General features: G+C 34.4%; 1 protein-coding gene across 6 annotated transcripts in view; it reads right to left on the bottom strand.

Annotated features, from left to right (window-relative positions):
- Positions 1-22,355, bottom strand: part of STXBP5 (syntaxin binding protein 5) — a 99,960-nt gene that overhangs the window by 6,134 nt on the left and 71,471 nt on the right. The window contains exons 19-24 of one of the 6 annotated variants that reach the window (XM_032682462.1): positions 17,902-17,967; positions 14,469-14,528; positions 14,328-14,375; positions 7,417-7,467; positions 3,074-3,313; positions 1,262-1,631 (exon numbers count right to left, since the gene is read on the bottom strand). In XM_032682462.1, coding sequence (XP_032538353.1) covers positions 1,262-1,631; positions 3,074-3,313; positions 7,417-7,467; positions 14,328-14,375; positions 14,469-14,528; positions 17,902-17,967 — 835 coding nt within the window. The remainder of the gene's footprint in view (positions 1-1,261; positions 1,632-3,073; positions 3,314-7,416; positions 7,468-14,327; positions 14,376-14,468; positions 14,529-17,901; positions 17,968-22,355) is intronic. The other 5 variants (XM_032682463.1, XM_032682465.1, XM_032682464.1 and 2 more) reach the window with 5 other exon arrangements.

Below are 22,355 nucleotides of genomic sequence, written 5' to 3'. Positions count from 1 at the left end.
GTTTGTTACAGATTTTTTTTACTAAGTACTATCTAAATTTATATCAGTAGATAAGTATTGGGCATCTTCGGTATGATACAGTGACACCTGTATCATACTGACAGCTTTACACAAACCTCATATTAAATCCACTTCCCAATAGCAATTCATGCTTACATAACGGAGCTAATCCTTGGGAGCCCAACTTCCTCACACAATGTAACAATTCAGTATTTATAATTTAGCACCCATGAAGAGCTCATTAGAAAACAACATGAATCCTGAGTAAGACAGGGTGTGTTTCAATATATGGTACCTGAACATTACTAAGTTTAGTTTTAATGAGGAAAAACAACAGTGTTTGCCCTGTTAAGGTGAGCAGTATCTTGTAGAAATGTTTAGAATATATGTTGGGATACACACCAATGGAGTTACAGACTTACAATCAAAACTTATTTTTAACTGTAGTAGGAGTAAAACTAAAGCTGATATATAACAACTTAATAAATAAGTATTTCCCAACCTGAGAGCTTCTTTTGTCAACCTTAAAAATAACATTTTAGGAATTTTACTGGCATAATTTTAAAATGCCATGTTCCATATTCATCCTAGCATTAGGCCATGACTAAATTGCAGGTGCAAGGGTATAAGCATATACACTGCTGTTCAGAATAAAATAGCATTTAGAAACATTAAGAAAAAAAAATCCATGAAAATTACATAAGTGACAAGTAAGTATATTCAAAAACTACTACTACATGTTTAAACTCATAACTTAAACCTGTACAACTGTAGCAATTCCTGTACAACTACTAGCAGTTAATCTTGCCTTTATAGCCTGAGTTTAAGGCCTTCAAGACATGAGCAAGCTACACAACATCAGTAAGCTTGAGGCATGAGCGTGATGCAAACAGCTGCACAAAAATCAATAGAGTTGTGGTCAGGTACAAGCTAAAGTTCTGACTCAAGGCAGTTTTCTCCATCAGGGAGTAAATTCATCTTTTAGACAAACTTCAACTCATGGACCTATATCACATGTTTGAAACTATGTGTTGAACCAGGGTAGCTTGAGCTAAAATGGTAAACTTTTTCATGTGTTAGAGGCATAACTAATAGCAATGTGTAATCAAAATTATCCAAGCCCAAGTGTTAGAGATTCATTAACCCTGAATGAATGTAGATTTTTTTTTTAAATTCATCTTCTAATGGAAAAGGAACCTTTCCGTGTAGCAGAAGGTTACTACTTCTTTTTATGTTTAAGTTACTATCGAACAGGTCTTACCTAAAAGTCATAATATGCCCATTGGCACAGAAACATGCAAGGCAGATACTGTTACTCAATGACACTATGTCTCCACGAAGAACAAAAGAAGTCTCTGTTATATTTTGCTTATAAGTACAGTTCTGGGATGGCAGTGAGATAACTTTTGCTTGCTTTTCTGAACATATCACTGCATATTGGTTTTCACTGATTTCCTGAGAGGAAGAAGGGGACACTGAGACAGGACGTCGTTTTTTCGCTTTTTCTTTTTCATCTTTATCTTCAGGAACATTGTATTCTCTCCAGGGTTCATGTGCTGGTGGGACCAAAGATCCTGTGGTATCCAAAAAAGCCATTCTCAAGATTGCCCCTTTTAGCCTCAGGATGGTTCCTAGGAAAAAGGAGTTGAGCACATTTCTGAAACAGTTCTCCTAAATTGCCTTTCAAGCTACAAAATATTCCTTTAAGAAGCTAGCAGAATGAAAAGAAAACAAAAACTTCAGCTTGCCTCTGTAGCAAAACAGATGTACCAAAAGCTTTGTGCATTTATCTAAAAACCAAGGAAGCACATATGTACTCAAGAAAATTTTAGACCAGTTTTCAAGGGTTAAGAGTATGTACTCTATTCCATTAACTTCCAGGGAAATGTATACATTTAGGAAGAGAACCAGACTGCTATACACATCTGTATTCAAGTTCAGTGCCACAAATGCACCTGATTTCACTCTCTCCTGAGGAGTACAAGTGTGCTTAATATCAACAATAAATGTTATTAGTCAAAGGTGAGCACCACTTTTTCCTTCAACTGGTTCAGAAACAAGCAATGTGTGTCTTCTTATTCCTCCCCTGCAGTTCACTCTTGAATCCATCTCTCTAGCATAAAATGAAAGAGGAAAGTTTTCCCTCCTTACTGTTCAAATTACTGTATCTTAGACCAGATCTTAATAGATTTCTTAATTTACCTTAGTATATTCACACATAAGTAACAACATGAATATTTGCTAAGTACAAAAAAATACTACATACGTGGCAATATCTTTAACGGATTATGCTGCAGATCCAGTGATGAAACCTACTGTCTAGCCTGCAGCCTTGCCTTTATGATCACATGTTACCAAATCTGAATACTGCTACCAATACTTACTTGATTTGGGCACAAATTACATATATAGTCTAGATATTACAGCACTTCTAGCCATTATTACAATCAAATAGCATAGCAATTTGTATGTATGATATGATCTGTGTGAGCAAAATGGACTAGAGCAGCATGTTTTCATGAGACAGTGGTAGTAGGAAAGCTGAATCTATGCTTAACAGCATATCCAACAAACCACTAATACATAATTTCAACCAAATCAGTTGCTGTGTATCAGAAAAGATACAAGACTTTTTACAGCAATCTAAGGGAATATTTTGTCACTAATATTTCTAGCTAGTTGTTCAACATACAGCCTTAATTTGCATTCCATCCTCTTCATGAAGGAAAACTGAAGGGTTCTTACCTCATGACAAAAATAAAAAAAAATAAACTGAGCATTTGATATTACTCCTCTCTTCTGCTATCTCTGTTTAACAATTGCAAACATGGTTTTCTCAGCAAGTATACACTAAAGTGGTATTTTTATATTTTATGAGATTGTATTTTCCACTTTTCCAACTTTAAAACTCTGGTAATAAACTAAACAGTCTAGACTGTTATCTTAGGAGCTAGATCAATGGAATATATATTCTTAATTACTCCATAATTGAAAAAAACCAATTCCTTACAAAAATATGAAAAAGGACAATACTTTATCAAAGTATATTTTAGCCTGTCTGCTTTGTACATACCACTAGGAGAAACAATTACTGGTTGAAGAAGTCTTTGCTCTCCTCCTGGGGGTAAGTTCAGTACAATGACAAGCACTGTGCCCAGCGTGGTCCCAACCCACAGGCATGGGGAAGGTGATGTATCAGCCTTTCTTGTGAAAGTCTCACAAAAATGAAGAGCTGAAATTGCCTCGCGTGACTCTTTATCAATGCTAGTTACACTAGAACTCCGGGATCGACTGAAAGAGTTGTCTTTGACATCTGAAAATAAATCAGTATTAATTAAAAAGAACGGTAAAATGCAGGTATTAAGAGAATTCAATATTGTTGTGTGTTCTTTAGCATCAACTGTATACTAACTACCATTTTATCGATTACTACCCCTGTATTCTTCCTTAGTCATGTTTCCTTTTGGCCCAGTTTTCAACTCTGTATCTGAGCAAATCTTTGTTGCAGAGGTTGTCATTAGATAATGACCATGAACAATTTTTATGCATATTTCTGTCTTCTAGGGCCAGAGAAAAACAGTCATCAAACAGGACTCCTTAAAAAAATTGAATTACAAACCTCTCTGCCAATTAGTACATTGATCAGATTAAAAAATACTGGCTTCAATGGAACATGGTTTACTAATCTTATGAAGAAACAGGTATTTTACTTTAGGAACTTCAGTGACATCCAGACAGCATGGTAACATGGAACCTGTAATGACTCATAATAATATTGTCCCACTTTAGGAAACTGTATGGAGGAGATCCAACAGGCTATTTACAGATCCCCAAAATTTCGGTAAAAGAAACAACAAATGCTACCAAATGCCACCTGGTACTGGTATGCAAAGCTGAAGATTTCCACTTTGAATGTTGTACCATAGTGCCAATAATGGCACTAAAACTTTTCAGGATGTCTTGCTCGCTGCTTAGCAAATAAACGAATTTTAATGTTAACAAAAGCTCAAACGAATAAATGTGCTGCTCCATTCTAGCAGTCTGCTGTCTGTAGGTGTGGCAACACTTAATATGTCCGCATGCACTGACTTAATCTGTGCATTCAAAAATTATTGCTTTACTTTCTCAATTCATAATTGCAGAATTTTAGCACAAGACAGTTCTTACCAGTAGTAAAAGTTTGATGCAATTCATATAATGGTTTTTAAAAAAAATCAAGTTCTTGGTCTAGATCTTTGTGTAGGGTATATACATTTGGCATCTTTAAAGCAGGACTAAGAGCTAAAGAGCAACATTCAACCACATACTTTTTGGAAGTAATACTATGTTAGTCTCATTAAATTATGGTAAAACTTTCTACAAAGAACATCTAACATGCATTTAGAAATCATATATACGAGATTTCATGTGACTAAATACACACATCTACTTAACACAAACAGTGAATCTTCTCAGGATATAATTGTCTCATTCCAACAAGGATACAAAACAATTATTGTCCTGTTGAATTTTAGCTGTCAAATGTAAAACATGGATTATAGAAAGAAATTAACTCAACCACTCAGATATTAACATAATTTTTCCATTTAAATAAAATTAAATCCAGAGTAAAACAATGAAAACAATTATTTGGTTTTAAAATTCTTCTAATGACCACCACCTCTTATGATACTTGCTTATTTCAGGCTTGAATATTTAATAATTTAATGCATTTTTTTCAACTTTATCATGGATTAATCAGTCTGAATACAATAATACAGTAACTGCAATAGGCATAACATTAAATGTGCATTCGTGAGTTCTAGCTGGCTGAATATTTGAAGAACATGTGTACAAATTCCAAAAGCATTGGAGTGGAAAAAAAACCAATAAAAATTAACTAGCCAGATAATACGGGCATTTTTGAGAGTGGTCAATTCTCTCTGAAGAGAGAACTAAGGGTAAACAGTTTAACTGTTTTAGTGCATCTTATTTATCCTGAACTCAAGAAAGAAGTCAATGACTTGTTAATGGATTAGGTTCAGGTGAAGAGGAAGGAACAACAGTGTGATGACTCATTACATAACACTTCATCAGAAAGATGGAAAGATGAGGCTCTTTTGAGCAACTAAACCAAAGAATAGGACCTAGTGGCAATAGTATCTTTATCACTGGATTAGAACATTGAAAAGCAATGGTATAATGCTGACAAGGGTATGTTCAAGAAACTTCTGTTTTAGAAAGTGGAGAATAAATACAGAAACACACTTCAGATTTTCTTTAATGTATTCAGAAAGGAAAAGGGGTAGGTTAAGGATCTAAAGACAGAAAAGTAATCTGAAAGAACAAGATCATGGAAGAGTAGATTTCAAGAAGCCATGGAAAGAAATGAGAGAAAATGATAGGATAATGAATTTTGGAGATAGGCATTTCACCTGTCTCCTACAGGCAGTAGATGGAGCCACATAAGCAACAAAAAACCCCAAACAAGCAAGGCAACAGTCTTTCAAGAATGTTATGCAAAAGCTATCCCACTAGGAAAAAAGGTAGAAATAATAATAAAAAAGATTATGATTGCTTAAGGAAGTTATTTACAGACCTAAAAACCTTGAAGAATTTTATGCAGAACAAAATGAGGCATCTAAGTGCAGATATTTACACACACGAAAAAACAAAACCAGTCAAAGGCTATTACAATTCAGAAGGTACAGACTATTTTATGAGTATATCAGAAGTGATGTGACAAAAACCCCCTTCCATTATTTCAGTAGAAAGAACGGCAAATATTAAGTGATGTAGAAAATGCTTCAACTCTTTCAGGATTGGAAAATGCTGAAAAAACTTCAACATTCACTTTTCTCCAGTCTTCATTCGAAAAAATAACACTTCAAAGTACTTACTGCCACCAAAGAATTGGGAGTAAAACATCAGAATTACAGTTGGATAATATTTAAGTACAAATGTGTTCCAGCTTGCAAAGTATGATAAAATTCACTCTATGCCAAAATTACCCCTAAACCATGAATAAACATAGTAAGGGAGAATATAAACATATCAAAAAGAGAAGTCAAATTCTTCTGCTCTTTAGTGCAAAAAAGGCCACAGTTAAATCCCTCTAGTTCTGGGCACTGAGTTTAGAAAGAGAAGGAAAAATTCCAGTTCCAGAGAAGATTAAAAGAAGCCATCCTAGGTTCAGACAACATAATCTAAAGAAGAAGGAGCTGAATTCTGTATAAAAAAAAAATCTGCAAAAATGAAATTAGAGATATGATGACAGATTTCAACAGCATAAAATGGATAACAAAGATAGGGAGTACTTGTTACCCCCGTTCATTGTAGAAAGGACAAGAAAAAGTTCATATGAAACCAAGGAAGTTTGATTAAATAACAGAAAATTTGTCTAATTACTATAAAACATTGAAACTGTCTCGTATTTTCTGGAGGCCCATGAATAGATCAGAGGTTTAACTGTCAAACATCTGTATCCTTGCCATAGCAATGGATTAAAGGATCTCTGAAGGTTGCTTCCAACTTCACATTTCTCTGAGTGGGGCAAGCTGTAATTGTAAATCAGGGTGGTCCAGCTCAGTTTCAGAATATCCCAGTGTCATGGACTTTTTCCTTGTCAATAGCAGCAGCAGCTGTCACACACACAGTGCTGCAGCTGCCAGTCTGATCCTGGTCTGTCTTCTGCTGGGCTTGTGGTAGCAGTTCTGCTGCAGAAAGGGGAGTGAGCTGTGGCAGGCAGAAAGCAGCTGCATCTACTGCTGTAGGTCTACAGCTGTTCCCCATCCTCTCCCCAGGGGAGCTGGATATGATCTACAAGCTGGCTGTCAAAGTATTTTAAAAAATAATCTACTCATCTGTGTGCTGTTTTACTTATGCAACACGACCTTTAATATTACAGACTTCAAAACTGAACTGCTTCCTATATAAAAAGTTACTGTGCTTTTTCAAGAAAAATTAAGTTCTCAGACTGGTCATCCATCCAAACAGCTGTATGTTCCTTTAATTTAGAGAGAGTGGTCACAAGACAATTAAAGTTTATAAAAGTACAGCCAACTATTTGTTGAGAGGACCTCAACATACCCTGTTAAGATATTTCATTTTTCAGTTTAAAATGTATCAGATGGTAGCAGTTTTCCTTATGTTGTCTGCTTGTCATGCTTTTGCTATCACAGCACTACTGATAAAGTGAGTGACAGATGCCTAAAAATTGACCAAAGTGTGATAAGCCATATACAGGAATTACAGGCTTACCTTAAGATGACGGCAAAGACATTTTGTGCCTGAGAGTCCCCAAAAAGAGTGGAATTAACATTTTAGTTCTATACTTCAGATAAATGCAACATAAAGTCATGATAGCTTACATAATTTAGGACTCTAATGTACTTGCATTCAGTTTTAGTAAAAATAAAATTAACTCTGTAAACTTACCTAAATCAGGCTTTAACTCAGTTGGCAAACTTAGCTTCCTGGACATCTTTGCTGAAAAGTGAAGTATATCTTTTTTTTAAAAAAGAAGAAACATAATTCTGCTGGCCTTTATTTGCTTCTTTCCCAATATTTAATATATAATTGTTTATTACATTAATCGCAGTACTTTATAGGATTTCCACTAAAGCAAAGCCTCACTTCCACAAGTGAGGGGTGCAAAGTAAAACATGGAAGACAGCAAAATCCCTAAATACATCATTTTATGACTTTTTCTGAGCTTGATTTCTCCTCAGGTTTCAAGCAGAACTTGATAGATTGGATGACTTTGGCTTTGGTTCAACCCCAAGCTTTATCTCAGGTGAGAGAACAGAATACAGACTCTTGGCCACTGCAAAGATGCGCACTTAAGTTTACATAAAATTAAGACACAATCCTCCTTTCTTACGCACTACTTTCTGATCAAACTGGAGACATTTAAAACAGAAAAACATGAACTTGGACGTGCTAAAACAGTAATGCAAATGCGTAAAAAGCTAATAATTTGAGATGCAACCCACAACGTTAGAAGAATGATCACAAAACCAGCAGTTTACAAACACTTGCAATATCACCATTAAAAAAAAAGATAGTATAATTTTGATAATACTGTTCAAGTGATAAATAGCACTTGAACTTATTCCTAACTTAAAAATTCCTTTTATAGGAAGGGAAATCTTGCAGTGCATTTAAACTGCAGTAAAATACTAAAAAATGCTGCTATAATAAACATACCAACTCAACTAGTAGCATATACATCCCTCTTCCATCTTTCTTTCAACAATTACTGGAGAAGGAATTATTTTGATGTAGCTTACTAGACCAGGACTACACTCTGAATTTATTTCCCACACACATGCTTGAATTTTGCTATAGCAATTAATTATTCACCATCTTTCAAGGATAATACTTCTTTTGCTAAAGTAGGTGTTGAGAATAGCCTCATAATTCTAGAAGTACCCTGCAATGGATACCACTCATAAAGCAGCCTGAATCTTGCTGCTTTTCTCTGTTAAAAATGGAGTTAACTCATTCTAATTATCACTTTAATAGAAGTCATTCCATTTTCTACATACCCTGAAGAAAAGCATGTGATTTAAAGTTACTTCTACTCCTTCAAAAAGTGTAATTCTTCACTGTATCATCAATTATGTTCATCAATATTGCAAATGCTAGTTATCTGAATAGTTGAACAGTTTTATTCCTGTCATACATTATAAAAATTTGAAAATAGGACTCCAGAAATAATCTTCTAATTTCCTGCATGTGTCAATGTTAAAAGTATGTTCAAATTAAATTGAAATTACTTACTCTCAGATGGAAATGCTAGTCACTTATTTTAGTGCAGGCTGAAATTGAAAAGGTCAGTCTGACTGCATGTTTTCTACCCTCATCCTTGCATTAACACTGGCACATACCTAGCTTAATGCTGAGGCCAAAACTCATCTGGAGCTTCTGCCAAGGGTTGTATCTGAGCAAGATTATCTCATGTTTCAGATCAGAGTTCAGACATACAAACAGAAAACTATGGTACAAAACAGCACTAGTGACCAGGAGCCCATCTTTTTGCTGTCAGCTTGAACTTTAATCAGCTTGCAAAGAGATCATTCTCATCCGGAATAGTGAATTACAAGATGGGCATTCCTTATAAGACTTGTTTTCTGTGTTAGACATTTAAATCATAAGAGCTGAGATACTGAACAAACCCTAGAGTTTGTACATGGAAAATAATTGGAGTTATTTTTGGATTTTAACAGCTTTTACCATGTGTGAATACCACCAATGATTAATTAACTTAGTCATTGAAGACCAGAGTAGTCACTTCTGGCTTTTCAAACACAAAAATTTGGCACAATTTTAATAATTTGGAGAAAACTGACAAAAATAAGAAGATACTAGGTAATAGATAATGTAGCAGGTAATAAAAGTACAGGCAAGTGTGTTGGATTCTGAGTACTGATCCACAGTTTTAGCTTTTTGTTTCTTAGTGAAAGGTCAGCTGTGTGAACTAGGTTGACAAGATAAATTTGTCAGACAATTTTCAGCATATGCTGAACTATGCCTCATACATGGGATGAGAGGATACGTGAACTGTGAAAAAGGATATCATTGCTGGAAATTGTGAATTACTGTGCTATGTAAAAAATACCCCAAAACATTTCAAACCATATATTAATGTGCCAAACCTCCCAATAATTCAAATGTAAATAAGAAATAAGAACCTATTTCAATAGCAACGGTGCCATCTTGTGTTTAAAGAAAAAACTGCCTAAATGTGCAGTAAGAAAATAGGACTATTTTGCCAGATAAGCCACTTTTAACTATCGTTACTCAGTATAAAAAAAATCTGCTTGTATTCATACCTGGCTTATGGCTTACAATACTTTTGGTAGATTAAGTTTTACTACACCTCAGATGAAAACTAGCAATATGCTAGACACCTTCTACAAAGCAAAATATAAAAATCAGAAAAATGGAATATATAGGACGGAGATCTACAGAGAGAGCATTCATTGCCAGGCTTTTCACTCCAGCTGTACAACAGGACAAAGGTGATGTTGACTGCTCCTGCTGCACATGGCTGACCTCAAGTAGTAGCTGTCATATCAGAGTTCCACACCTCTCTCGTGGGTGGTGGTTGTTGCGGCATTTACAGCCAAGACTACCCTTCTGCCGCTGGTGTGAGACAAAGACAGATCAGGGAGCTGTTTTGCTCCTCCTGGCATGCTACTGCTCAGGGATCAGTGACTATTTTGCCTGAGTTTAGACCTCCATTTAATATTCCTCTAAATTAGAAAACCTTGAGTAACACACAGGCCCACCCATATTCTTTCTGTTATTATATATGATTAGGCATCATATTAGAGAACTGTCCAAAACTAAGGGTTCTTGAGATTTCTCATAGGTCAGGTTTGGGAGGGCAGGTGTTAAAATATGAAAGGCTGCCTTAGCATAGCATGTTACATGTCAGTATGGCAGGTGCAACCTTCAATTCGATGAAAAAAACCTGAAGGCTGAGACATGACTGAACTATCAATAGGAAGCTATGGCTTAAAAGTAATATACATTTTATTTGCAGTGGATTATCCTGACCTTATACTTTACAATGTATAGCAGTTTGAAAGCTACAGCAATTTCTCCTCGGTTTCTTTAAGAAAATAGTCTAAACCTTTTAAAATAAAATTCTAAAGATTATAAAGGAGACAAGTCTCTTGGAGTTCTCTTTTCACAATCAAGAGAACAGTTTATGAAGCCTATTTCATATAACATTACATGAGAAATAACTAAGCAGCTTAGAATTTGTTACACGTACCCAAGTTCCCAAGTTATTCTATATTTGACAACTACACAGAAGTGAAATACTTATATTACCAATTACCAAATGTCGAAATCTCTAAATTTCCTATAAGAATAATAAAACCATTTTATAAGAGAGTGTAAGAAAACATGTACTTGGGTACATCCAAAATTAGATCAAAGTATAAAAAACACATTGGAAGAAACAGTCATAGTCTGACAATAGGGCAAATGAGAACTTATTATGAGCATCTTAAAATTTGATTCAATGAAAATTATTTTGGTAATGTTTGAAAAACTTAGGTGTACACTTAGAATGTAACAAATGTGAAAAACTTTATGTCACTAGTAGCAGCAGGGATTACAGAAGTCTGGAATTAAATCTACCCTGCTCAGCTCTGTCTACTAATAACGTTTGCAGTTGTTTTTAAATTTACTAACTGCAGAAAATAAACAAGACCAATTTTCCTGAGAAGCATTTAACATGTAGGCTACTAGAGCAGTCATAGGTCTTAAAATCTACCACATTTTGCAATAACCTTTATGAAAGCTTTTCCCAGAAATGGCCATTACAATACATCTTAACTTTCAACGTGATTTTTAGCTATAATATTTAATCACCTGTATCTCTTCATGCCAATTAATTAACTAACCAAAGTACAAGTAAAACAGCTTAAGATTTTGCTTCCACTGAATTTGGAGTCCAATATCCTTCTATAAAAATGACAAAGCCTTAGAAATTAGGTACTTCCTACCATTCTTCTTTCTGTAAATTCATCTACAGTTAGTACACTTCTACAAACACTTTACAGCACACTTTATACTTTCAAATATTTGACATTCCTAAGAGAATGGGTTGCTTTCAATAATGGTCACAGTACTTTCTAGAATTTCTAGAAATAGTTAAATCAACTATCTCAGTATTTCCAAGATAACTATAACTTATTCAAAGTTCATCTCTGCAAATAAAAGGCAAACACAACACAGAAGCAACATATTCACAATAGGTCTTAACTTGAATTGCTATCCATTCCTTAGCACAGAGCATTCACAATTGAGTTTAAAAAAACTCAACAAATAAAACAGACCAACTGATCAGAATGCTGGTACAGGAAGCATTTGCATATTGTTTTACTTAGGCTATTGTTTCACTTTTATGTGGGTGTTGATCCTCTAACAAATCAGAGACTCCTTGTTTAGTACTAACACTAATTATAGAAATCTGTAGAAATTATGATGTCTCATATTTCTAACTGTGTTACGTTACCACTTTACAGCCCTATCACTGAAATGAAATTACTTCACACTTTGCTAGCAGCATTCCCTTGCTCCCTGTTCCCATGTGACAAACACAGGAGTGATATTAAAAGCAACTGAAGTTCTGAATGTAAATGATTCTTGTTCTATTTTGCAACACATTTATCAGGTTGTATTTCACATATTGACAAACAACAGAAGGAACTTGAACTGATTGCACTAATTGCCAGTGCAGAGAGCTATGACCATGCTATATACATCAAATTCATCCGTGAGAACACAGTTGATGGTAAGCAATTTGTTTCATACAACACGGTGATGTTAATGACAGTGACACATTTTACAAAACTCATTGTCCATTCACATTTGGCTGGCAATTCAGTTTAAAACAATGAAATGCAAAAACATGCAACTATTAACACAGAAGAGGTGTTTTATTTGTGTGAAAGAGCTTAGAATGTAAGTTCAGAAAGAACTAGAGTAAACATGCCAGATAAGCTATAGTAAACATGGCAGTGAAACATCCACATTCAGTACACAGTACCAAACCATTCAAAACGAAGAGAATGCAAAAGAAATAATTATCTTTAAAGTTCAAATAAACTCTGCAAGTTACAGAAATCACAGTATAACTTAGAGCATGAAGAATTCATTACTTGTAAATAAATGCTTTTCTTTCTTTAGCTGTGAAAAACATTCAAAATGTTTTCAGTTGAAAGGCTTCAAGCTGAAACAGATGTGAATAGCTCTGTAGAATTATCATTAGCATATTTTATTAATGTTCTAACATAACTCTTTGAAAAGAAGTGAAAAAAGAGGTCACAGACAAACTTTCCATGTGTTTTGCATGAGACAGTGTCTTACGTTCAGAAGAGACAAAAGGGAAACAACGTCAACAGACATTGATATAACATGCACAAGATTAAGTGTTGTTTTTCTCATTAGAAGACTTGAACATTAGGTTCTAGTTACCCTAAATTTCCTTTAGGGAAGCATATTAAGGGTCATGTAAAAGATTCTAAATTTTTTTTAATTACAAATTCACATAATATATTATTGACAGCCATTTGCTTTCTAAAATTATATTCAGGCTTCTGCTGCCTCAGAACTCATCTTTCCTACCATTTCTGGTATCACTCCAAGAAGGGCTCAGTATGGTACTGTACAAAGGGCATATTCTTGCTCTTCCTCATTCTGTACCTCGGATTCTAAGGACCACTTCATCATACTCATATTTGTCTCACTGAACTTTGAATGATTCTTTGTCTTAATTACTAAATTGCAATGAAGGAGATTAATGATTTAGGACAGAAGTCAAATTGCCAAACAGAATAATCCAAAGGAGACTGTAGGAAAATAAATCTCTCCCTCCCTAGTCTTACCCTATGCTTCTACCCAACCTATGAAATAGCAGTTTAGCAAACAGTTTTACTATCTAAAGTCATTTCAACCTAAACTGACTGAAGAGATAAAATTAAATTATCCTACAATGATATACTAATTTGCTAAATGAAAACAAAATGAACATTAACAAAGTGATTTTGCAATGAAAGTAACCGTATCCCAGTTAAGGCAGAAGAGTCCCTTTCCCAAAATTAAATCATACAGCTCTCACCTTCATTTATTTAATGACCCAGCTGTCAGAAGCAGAGTTATTTCCATACCAATCATAAAAGCGTTCAATCTACCTGCAAACAACATATCCCAAGGCATTTTTGTTGCCAAATTGTTAAGACACAAGTCTAGAGCTGGTAGGGAGGGTATTGTGTTGCTGTTGGATGCAGAAAAGTAAATGGAGGTCTGGAACAGTTATGGGGTATACTTATATATACGAACAAGTCCTCTTCCAGATGAATAAATGAAACCACAAAACTATATCTTTCTTGACCATAGCCATATAGAAATCTGACCATATGGCTATGAATACAACATATAAAAAAGAAATTATATCAGGCACATGTTCTCAAAGATTCTCACAAAAGCAGTGGAATAATGTTGTGACTTGCATAGACTGAACTCTTACTATGTATTAGAATTTCACCCATCCGGAAAAATAGAGAAGTGCACTGTAAAATCAGAGAATTTCAACCACCAATACCACTGATTCTTTTAAAAATTATTGCGCCCAGTATATTTAGTACAGAAGCAGCCCATAGAAATTACCACTTAGCATAAAGAATGAAAAATAAAAAAATAAATAACTTAATGCATTGAAATTTGACTGTTATTTTGCCTTTTTTTTTTTTTTTTTTTGCTGCTGGGTTAGTTTTGCATAGAGTAAGGTGCTGGATTAGAAAGAGCAGAATTTTTCTAGTTCCTACCTATGTCATTGGTTACCATCTTGGAAAACTTTCTGCTTTTGGTCTTCACTGTAAATAATATTTTAATAAAAAAGATCAATCTAAGTATATCAAAGGTGAACTGAAGAAAAAACAAGACTAGAGAAAAGAAAAATACTGTACCCTTTTCTATAAAATTATTCATTTTTTGTTCATCATCAGAATTGTTTGGTGAACCAGAACCTACAAGTGGAGACAGAATGAAATGGATATACATTTGTCATGAATGAAGTGGATATACGACACAAAATCAATGTATGAATACAAGCTTTGAGTTTAATGAAGACAAAAAGAGGTATTAAAATATCAAATACTGATACTGGTATTCTCTGTAGCTGTACTAGATATGATACAGTACAAATTATTTTGGTATGAGAAGAATTCTGCCATATCAGGATTAATCACAGAAATTATAATGCAAGGTACAATGCTGCACATTGCAGCAAGTTTATTGATAGAAGTATTTCCCTCATTGATTAAATGTTTATATTGAATAACTAAATAGATGTACTAATCATTCCTCCAGACACAATGATTAACCTAAATTATGATTCACAAAACACTGATGTAACCATAAACTCAAGTTCTATACAGCTGTTTCTTTGTTTGTCTCTTTTCAATGCAGTAAAGTCACTGTTGGACCACAGTTCTTCAACTATTCTGCAGACGACTCTGAGCCAATGCTACCACCTGGGATTTTTCTGTATCCCTAACCCTGAAATACTGGTGGTGGCTACAGATCACAGCTTCAAGCTTACTGTTGTCATGAAATTAAAATATTGTCAGGATAGTAAAACATTGTTTAACTAAAAACATCCAAATTTAATTGGACTTTATGCTGCTGAACTGTAAAATAAGAACAAAACACAAGCATTTGGCACTCCTAAAGACAAAATCTTGTCAGATTACAGCGCTATATAATGTTTTACAGGTCAAATAAACATCCCCAGAGTCTAGGCCTATTACTACTTGACATTTATAGAAAAAGCAGGAGACATTTTCACAGTATTTCTACAATTCTGTGTTACTGAAACTGTAGGATATTGTCCTAACTTGCATAGGCAGGTAGTCCCTTTCACAGTCCTCTCAACTATATAGCTACCCACTGGAGGAAGTCTAATGGAAGTTAGCTTCCACTTCTTTTTACCTGGACATTGAAAGGTGGAAGATTTAGATCATTTGAGCAAATTTAGACTTTGGTCCAAACAGAGACTAGTCTCTTTTACAAAGCCCATTGTAACAATCAAAGCCAATAAGGGACTCAATTGCCAATCCCATCCTCCAGTCTTAAAGCTAGGAACATGTAAACATTTTGTGCTTCTGTATTTTCCTCTTAACTAGAGAGCCTCTAGATTGGAAAAAATTTACCTAAATCTTGCCTCCATCCTGCTTCACAAGCTCACCAACCCTTTGCAGCAAATATCTGAAAAATGCCCTCTCCTACCTCTGAAAATTAGATGGAATTTTCAAGCTTCTTTCCAGTCTTGTGCTCTTGTCCAGAAAAGATATAAAACTTAAACCAAACCTAAGGAATTGCAGTTCTTCTCCCTTCATAAACCTCAAATTATTTCCATGTTAGGAGGTGCCTCCAAGTTTTTTCAAAGGAAAAATTGAGAAGCCTACCATGGATCTTCATCTCATTCACCGAGAGCTGGGAGTATAGGACAGAATCAAGGGAAGCAAGGCACAGTCCAGCCTCACTACTCCAAGATTCTATTGTACATGAGAATGCAACAGTTCCATTCGTCCTCCATCTTTTGTCCATTCGCTGGTTTTGGTACTTTAGACTTATCCACAGTATTGTGCATGTACACATCATAAATTATATATCTTTTCACAGAATACTCAGCTCTCCAAACTTCTAGGTTTTATTCTAAAATGAACTAAGTTCAAAATAGTGTTCTCAGAAAGTCAACCCAAACTGAAGACTCATTTTTACTTCTAGAGGATTGGAAATTTCCCTCTGATTTTGTGTCCTTTCAGGACATTTGAATTCACCTATTCTAAGCTGTCTCCTTATTTGATCGTCTTAAAGAAACATTCAAATTTCATTAATTTTTAACCTACTACAGCTCACAGAACTCAGACAGGAGGGAGTGGTTAAACAGAGGTGGGGAAGTAAATTGTTAAATTTAGGGGTTTCCTTGATTTTCATCTTTGGACTTGCCTTCATTGTTAGTGGAAATGGTGAATCAAGGTTTACTCTACTTGGATTCCAACTTATGAAAGAAACTCTCTAATTCATACTACACAGGGTGTTACGTTTAAGCATTATGAGTTGGAAGCAGTTGGGGCTGATATTTGGGTGATGCTGGAGCAAAGGGAAAAGAAGATACACATTAGGGTTTACAACTCACTAGCTGTTCATTGCACACATTTTACAGTAGTCTACCAGAAACCACACTTAGCCTGGACTTTTTAAGTGGGTCAAATTCAAACACCTTAGTGAGATTGATAACTACCCTCAGCCTTGACAGACAAAGGGATTTACTGCAACTGCAGCACTGCACAGCAAACTATTCACAGACATCAGTCTTGATATTCAAAAACGAAATAGGAAAGATGCACTTTATTCTAAACACCACAAAAAAATGTTTTCACTATAAATGATGCTGAAATTAACAACTTCAGCATGCCAGCACTCAGCATTACAGATGTTTGTCATGAAATCACATCTGCAGTTAAGACTTTTAATTAAAGTTCCCATCCAGTTTTTGCTTTAATTATAAATAAATTCAATTTACTTTTAGAAAGAGCTAGCAAAAACGACATTGACTGATCTAGAGGTGAGTTCTGCACAATTTAAAATTAACATCAAAACACAGCAGTTGTCAAATCAGAAATTAAAATTTGTTAAGCTTTCTACTAGAGTTACAAACATAATATTTTGTTTTATTACGCTTTCAACTTGGCTTTGAAAGATACAGGCTACAATAGAAAACAAATCTATCTTTAGATTCCTATCTTGATTAGCATTTTGCACTACATTGCACATACTACTTTACATACTTGATTTAAACTTGAAGTTTAGTCTTTTACTCTAACTTTGCGTAGTTTTGAATGAAACAAAATGACATCTTTAAAAGTTCTCAGAGTAAGAAGTGAAGATAAGCGACAATTTTTAGCTACTACAAAACATATACACCTCTAATACTACATACACTATTACGTATTAACACGGCTATAGCCTCAACTAGCCAATATGAAATAAAATGTTAAATCTTTAAAATATAATTTAAAATGTTCACATACAGCCGTTGCAATTGAAAAAAATCAAATAACTCCTTGTTTAGGATGCTGGTTTCTGAAGACCTCTGATTCCAAAGAAAAATAATAATTTGCCACTTAAAGATGCCACTCATCTTTATGACATATTCCTATTGCATCTCTTATATCAGCCTTGTTTTAAAAATGCAGTTGTGCAACACAGCAAAATTTATGACAGCTCAAAGAGTTTGTGGGAGGACAACAGGTTTTATATAATTACTTAACTAGTAAATGTTGAGTTAATGCATAGGAAAATAAGAAGCTGAAGATCAGAGAAAGTTATGATTACCTGATGTCGGCGACTTGCACCGGTCTTCTGGCACCACTGTACCTTCATTAATATCACAAAGACCTGCTGAAACACAAAGCCAGAGTATTATAAACACAGTTGCTATTTTATTCTTACTTCCACTGCAGTTAGGAACTTCATTTCTTATTAGATACAAACAAGTCAGTTGTGACAGAATTTCTGTTACATATTCTTGACACTACCCAGAGTGACTGTAGAGTCACTAACAAAATACACTCTCATTAAATTTCACTGAAAACCACCATATATTCAGCAAGACAGACTTATCAGAATAGTTAATTATTTACACACTATAGATATATATTAAGTACAAGTAAAACTTGTTTTGAAAAAATCAGTTATATTAAAAATTTAAATGCAAAAGAAAAATCAGATTAAAGAAGATCTTGATGATTACAAACACATATGTGAAACTACAGTGCCTTTTTTCAAACTACTTTCCCGCTGATACTGTGATATGCTTTATATTTGTCAATTTGCATTGCCAAGTTCATTTTCCAGAAAAACTCCTTATTGATGTCACTTACAGAATTCAGATCTTAGGGTGTTTACAAAGGTGTTCTTCCTAGAATGGAGGAATTTCAATAGAATTTTTACATCATCAAATTTGATCAATTGGAATAATTGCAGTATGTTAACATGTAAAAACTAATTCTTTTCATTCCAGTGAAGGAAATAAAGTCTAGTAGTCCACAATCAGATGCCAAAGATGTAAGTTGCCTCATAAGCCTCCAAGTATTATTCCACAGCACAAATCAGAAGTACACAAGGAATTTTTCTATTTTCCTTTTTGACACAAAATTGCTATCCAGGCTGTCCACAATTAAGAACAGTGAATTTTATTGACATTTTAAGGTTAGTAATGCGTCTTCAGGTTTATATCATGAAGTTTTCCTACAGAAATTTCATGACGTGATACTAAGGCAAGAAAGCATGGAATACTGAACAGTAATAGTTAAGAAATATTTGTTAAATTTAAAGGTTTTTGCATGCACACAAATGTTCCCTGTAGTCAAAAAGTTTGAGAAGTGTAATGGTAAGGGCTAAGACAACAAAGGCATCACATGGAAAGCCTGTCTATACAGCTGTACACTACACATTCACAAGTGCATCTGTGAAGAAACAGAAAATATAAGAACAGCTCTATTCTATCAAAGCTTTAAAATTGCCAAACACTAAATGAGAATTTAACAGTTTTAAGGGAAAAAGGTTATCCTGAAATACCGTATCAATCTGGAACACACCGAAAGTATGTTGCATTAACAGTTTCATTTATCCTAAATAGTCTTTTTTAATATTACTAAGAGCATGTACAGCTTAAACCTCAAAACTCAATCACTAGAATTGTTGTTAAATAACCTTAAGGCTTCGTTAACCCTACACTTGAGAGTCCTGGAACCAATTTAAATTTTAAAAAGTCAAGTGAAATTCCAGGTGAAAGCTATGTCTTTCCACTACACAGGAGAAAGAAAAAAGCAATTTATTTTGTTATTTATCTGTCAGTAAATCGATGAATACTATGGGATAATCATGGTACATATTCTCTAAATATGATGTGACCTCTGAAAGCACTGAAGTTTTAAATAGGCATGGGAGTCTAAATGTTTTGAACTAGACAGGATTATATAAAAAGATTTTTCAAAAATCCTGATGTTGCTCTCACAACAAGCAATACAAGTTTTAGATAGTAACAGTGCTGGGAGAATAAACCTGTACTGTGCTCTTAGAAGTAGTTGCTCCTTCAGGAGTGAAACCAAACAAATCCAAACACACAGTTTAGGAACTCAATTTTCTCTTTTCTGTAAATATCAATTCTTTACCTTCAAAAGAAGAGTTTAACTATTTGCACTGTTTCTCTTATGAAAACTCATGAATTGACAGGAATAGTCTTTAGCCAAGAATGAAGTTATACACATGCATACTTCATTTCTTTGTAAGAAGTCTTGAGGCTATAATTTGATTAATATACATCTTAATGAACAGTAAGTGTAAGCATGCATTATGGTAATCCTTATGGCATGTAAACCTTGGAAATCTAATCATAGCCATCTAGAAAAGGAACAGGAAGAGATGAAAAGTAATTTTACCTATGACTATATTAGTAATTAAACTAAGCACAGAATAACAAGAATGATCTGAGTTAAGCTGTGAACTAGGAGGGTCTGTCTATGACCAGTAGGAAGACACTGGCATGACAGTCTCTATTGCTGTTCATCTTAAAACCCCAGGTACCCTGATAGAAGCTCTGGCAGCAACACAGCTCTTCTGGAAAAGTTCTCTGGTTTCGGGCTTACAGTACACATGCAAATTGCTATAAATTACCAAAGCAAATTGATCCAAGAGTTTCCATTTTAGAACTGCAAAGACTGTAACTTCCTATGACATCAAGGTACATACAAGTGACTTTCTAATAGGCTTTTAGTTTATTTATCTCTCTGAACTTCAAAAGCAAGAAATCAGAAAACCCTCCAAATTGGAAAAAAAAAAAAAATCAAATGTCAAAGACATAAACATTACCATGCTGCATTAAAAACCTCCCTGTCAGTTCTTTGCATAGGTTTTAGACAGACATACCTGAAGAACATACAACTGGACTCGAAATCGGTCTCATTCAAAATTACAACTAAAACTAGATTGATACGAAGATGTAAAAGTTAGAACTAAAAACAATCAAGCTGAAAAACAGAGTCAAAAAGCTCCCCAAACCCAATAATCAAACTTTCTGATACAGCTCTCGCCTTGGCTGATGTCAGTTACAGCTGATGTTGGTCTTGTGACATTTAAGTTAAAATTCAAATAGGCCATGAAAGGGGATAGGGGAAACAGCAGGACCAAGCAACCCCAGAAGAGTTCTAGGCATGTATTTTCTTCCAATTTGCCTCAATTCCAGTTCTGAATATCTCGTAGCTTACATTCAAAAGAAGGCTTTTTGATGTATAATAAAAATTATGAAAAGTCACATGCATGCAAGAACTGCTTCAATTTTGTCAGAAACCTGAAATGTCTCTGGTAGAACTAAGAAATGCTAACTTATAGAGTTGTTTTATACTGGACTAATCAAAAAGTCACATAAAATCTTGCAGTCAATCCTCCCCAACAGTTATTTGCAAAAGAGTTAAAATTGGTGTCCTATATGAACTTAAGTAACTAAGAAGGAAAAATAACAGCTAAGTTTTAGTGTTTCAACATGAAGTTATGACTTGTCTCATCATTTGGTATCAGTATTGACTTGATGGCTCCTGTCATATTTAGCAAACAGTACAAGCAAAGGTCTTGGTGTAAGCCCCCACTGTGTATAGAATATACAGAATTTTCATCACACTGTAAAGCTTTTACTTACACATTTCATGTCTTTTGGCATGTGGCCAAAGCTGATTTCCACCCCTCCCTTACTGAAGGCAAAAGTTGATTTTGTTTTTAAGCTTGACAAGCACCTGATGACACTGTCTAGCAGGCCTTAACAAAACACATATACTGCATGCTTCACAAACTATAAATTTCCACCCAAAACATGTGAGTAGTATACCTGGTATGAATCACTGATAAATTCCAAAACACGATCCCAACTGGGAGCTTGTATCTGTAGAGCTAGCCTGAAATGACAGTTTACAGTCTAGCTAGTGTAGAGAGCCTTGTCTCTAATTAGATGCTGCTTTAAGACGGGAATCTGAATTTCTTTTCTGAGTAGAAAAAATAAGATGACAGAAACATACATCATATTCTTGCAACATAAGCGAAGGGAAAAATCTTGCATTTCCATTCATATTTTAGAAGATACGTAACTCTTACTATATGAATTTTTTTAAAAAACACCTTTGTAAATTTTCAATTGGTTGATGGCATGCCATTTACTAAATTGTAAATATGTTAGCAGATATTGATGATCTACTGAATTGACATTCTATGTTGAAACATACAGAATAATGGGGTTCTTAATGAGAAAGGACCAATCCTTCCTCCATATTTTGGAAGTGGTTGAGTAATAGAGAATAATGTTTTCCTACTCCTCTCCCTGCCCTCATATGGAAACAATTTTTCAGTTCAGCCAATTTTGTGATACTATGTACAACATATTCTGCTCTGTTGCATGCTGTCTGAATGTGAATTTAACATAACTAATTAAGAACTTGTCTGAATGCATATATATAGGCTAGTATGATTTTTTTTTCTTAAATGTAGTTAAATACAGGAATTTTCTAAAACTACTACCTGACATTACTTACCTAAGCACTTTTTCTCAGAGAATTTACATATTAAGTACTAGTACTCCCTGAAGATTATTAGAGTTGTAAAAGTGTGAAAATGTCTTATTCATAGAAAAATTAATTTTGAAATATTAAAATATAAATGTTTTCAAGATAAAAAATACAATGAAGGCATATCTTTCAAAAAAAAAAAAAAAAGGAAGCATAAGTTCCTTGTGTTTTTGAAAA

This window comes from Chiroxiphia lanceolata, chromosome 3 (genome assembly GCF_009829145.1).
Source record: "Chiroxiphia lanceolata isolate bChiLan1 chromosome 3, bChiLan1.pri, whole genome shotgun sequence".
Lineage (NCBI taxonomy): Eukaryota > Metazoa > Chordata > Aves > Passeriformes > Pipridae > Chiroxiphia > Chiroxiphia lanceolata.
This window is presented reverse-complemented; position numbering and strand designations above follow the sequence as displayed.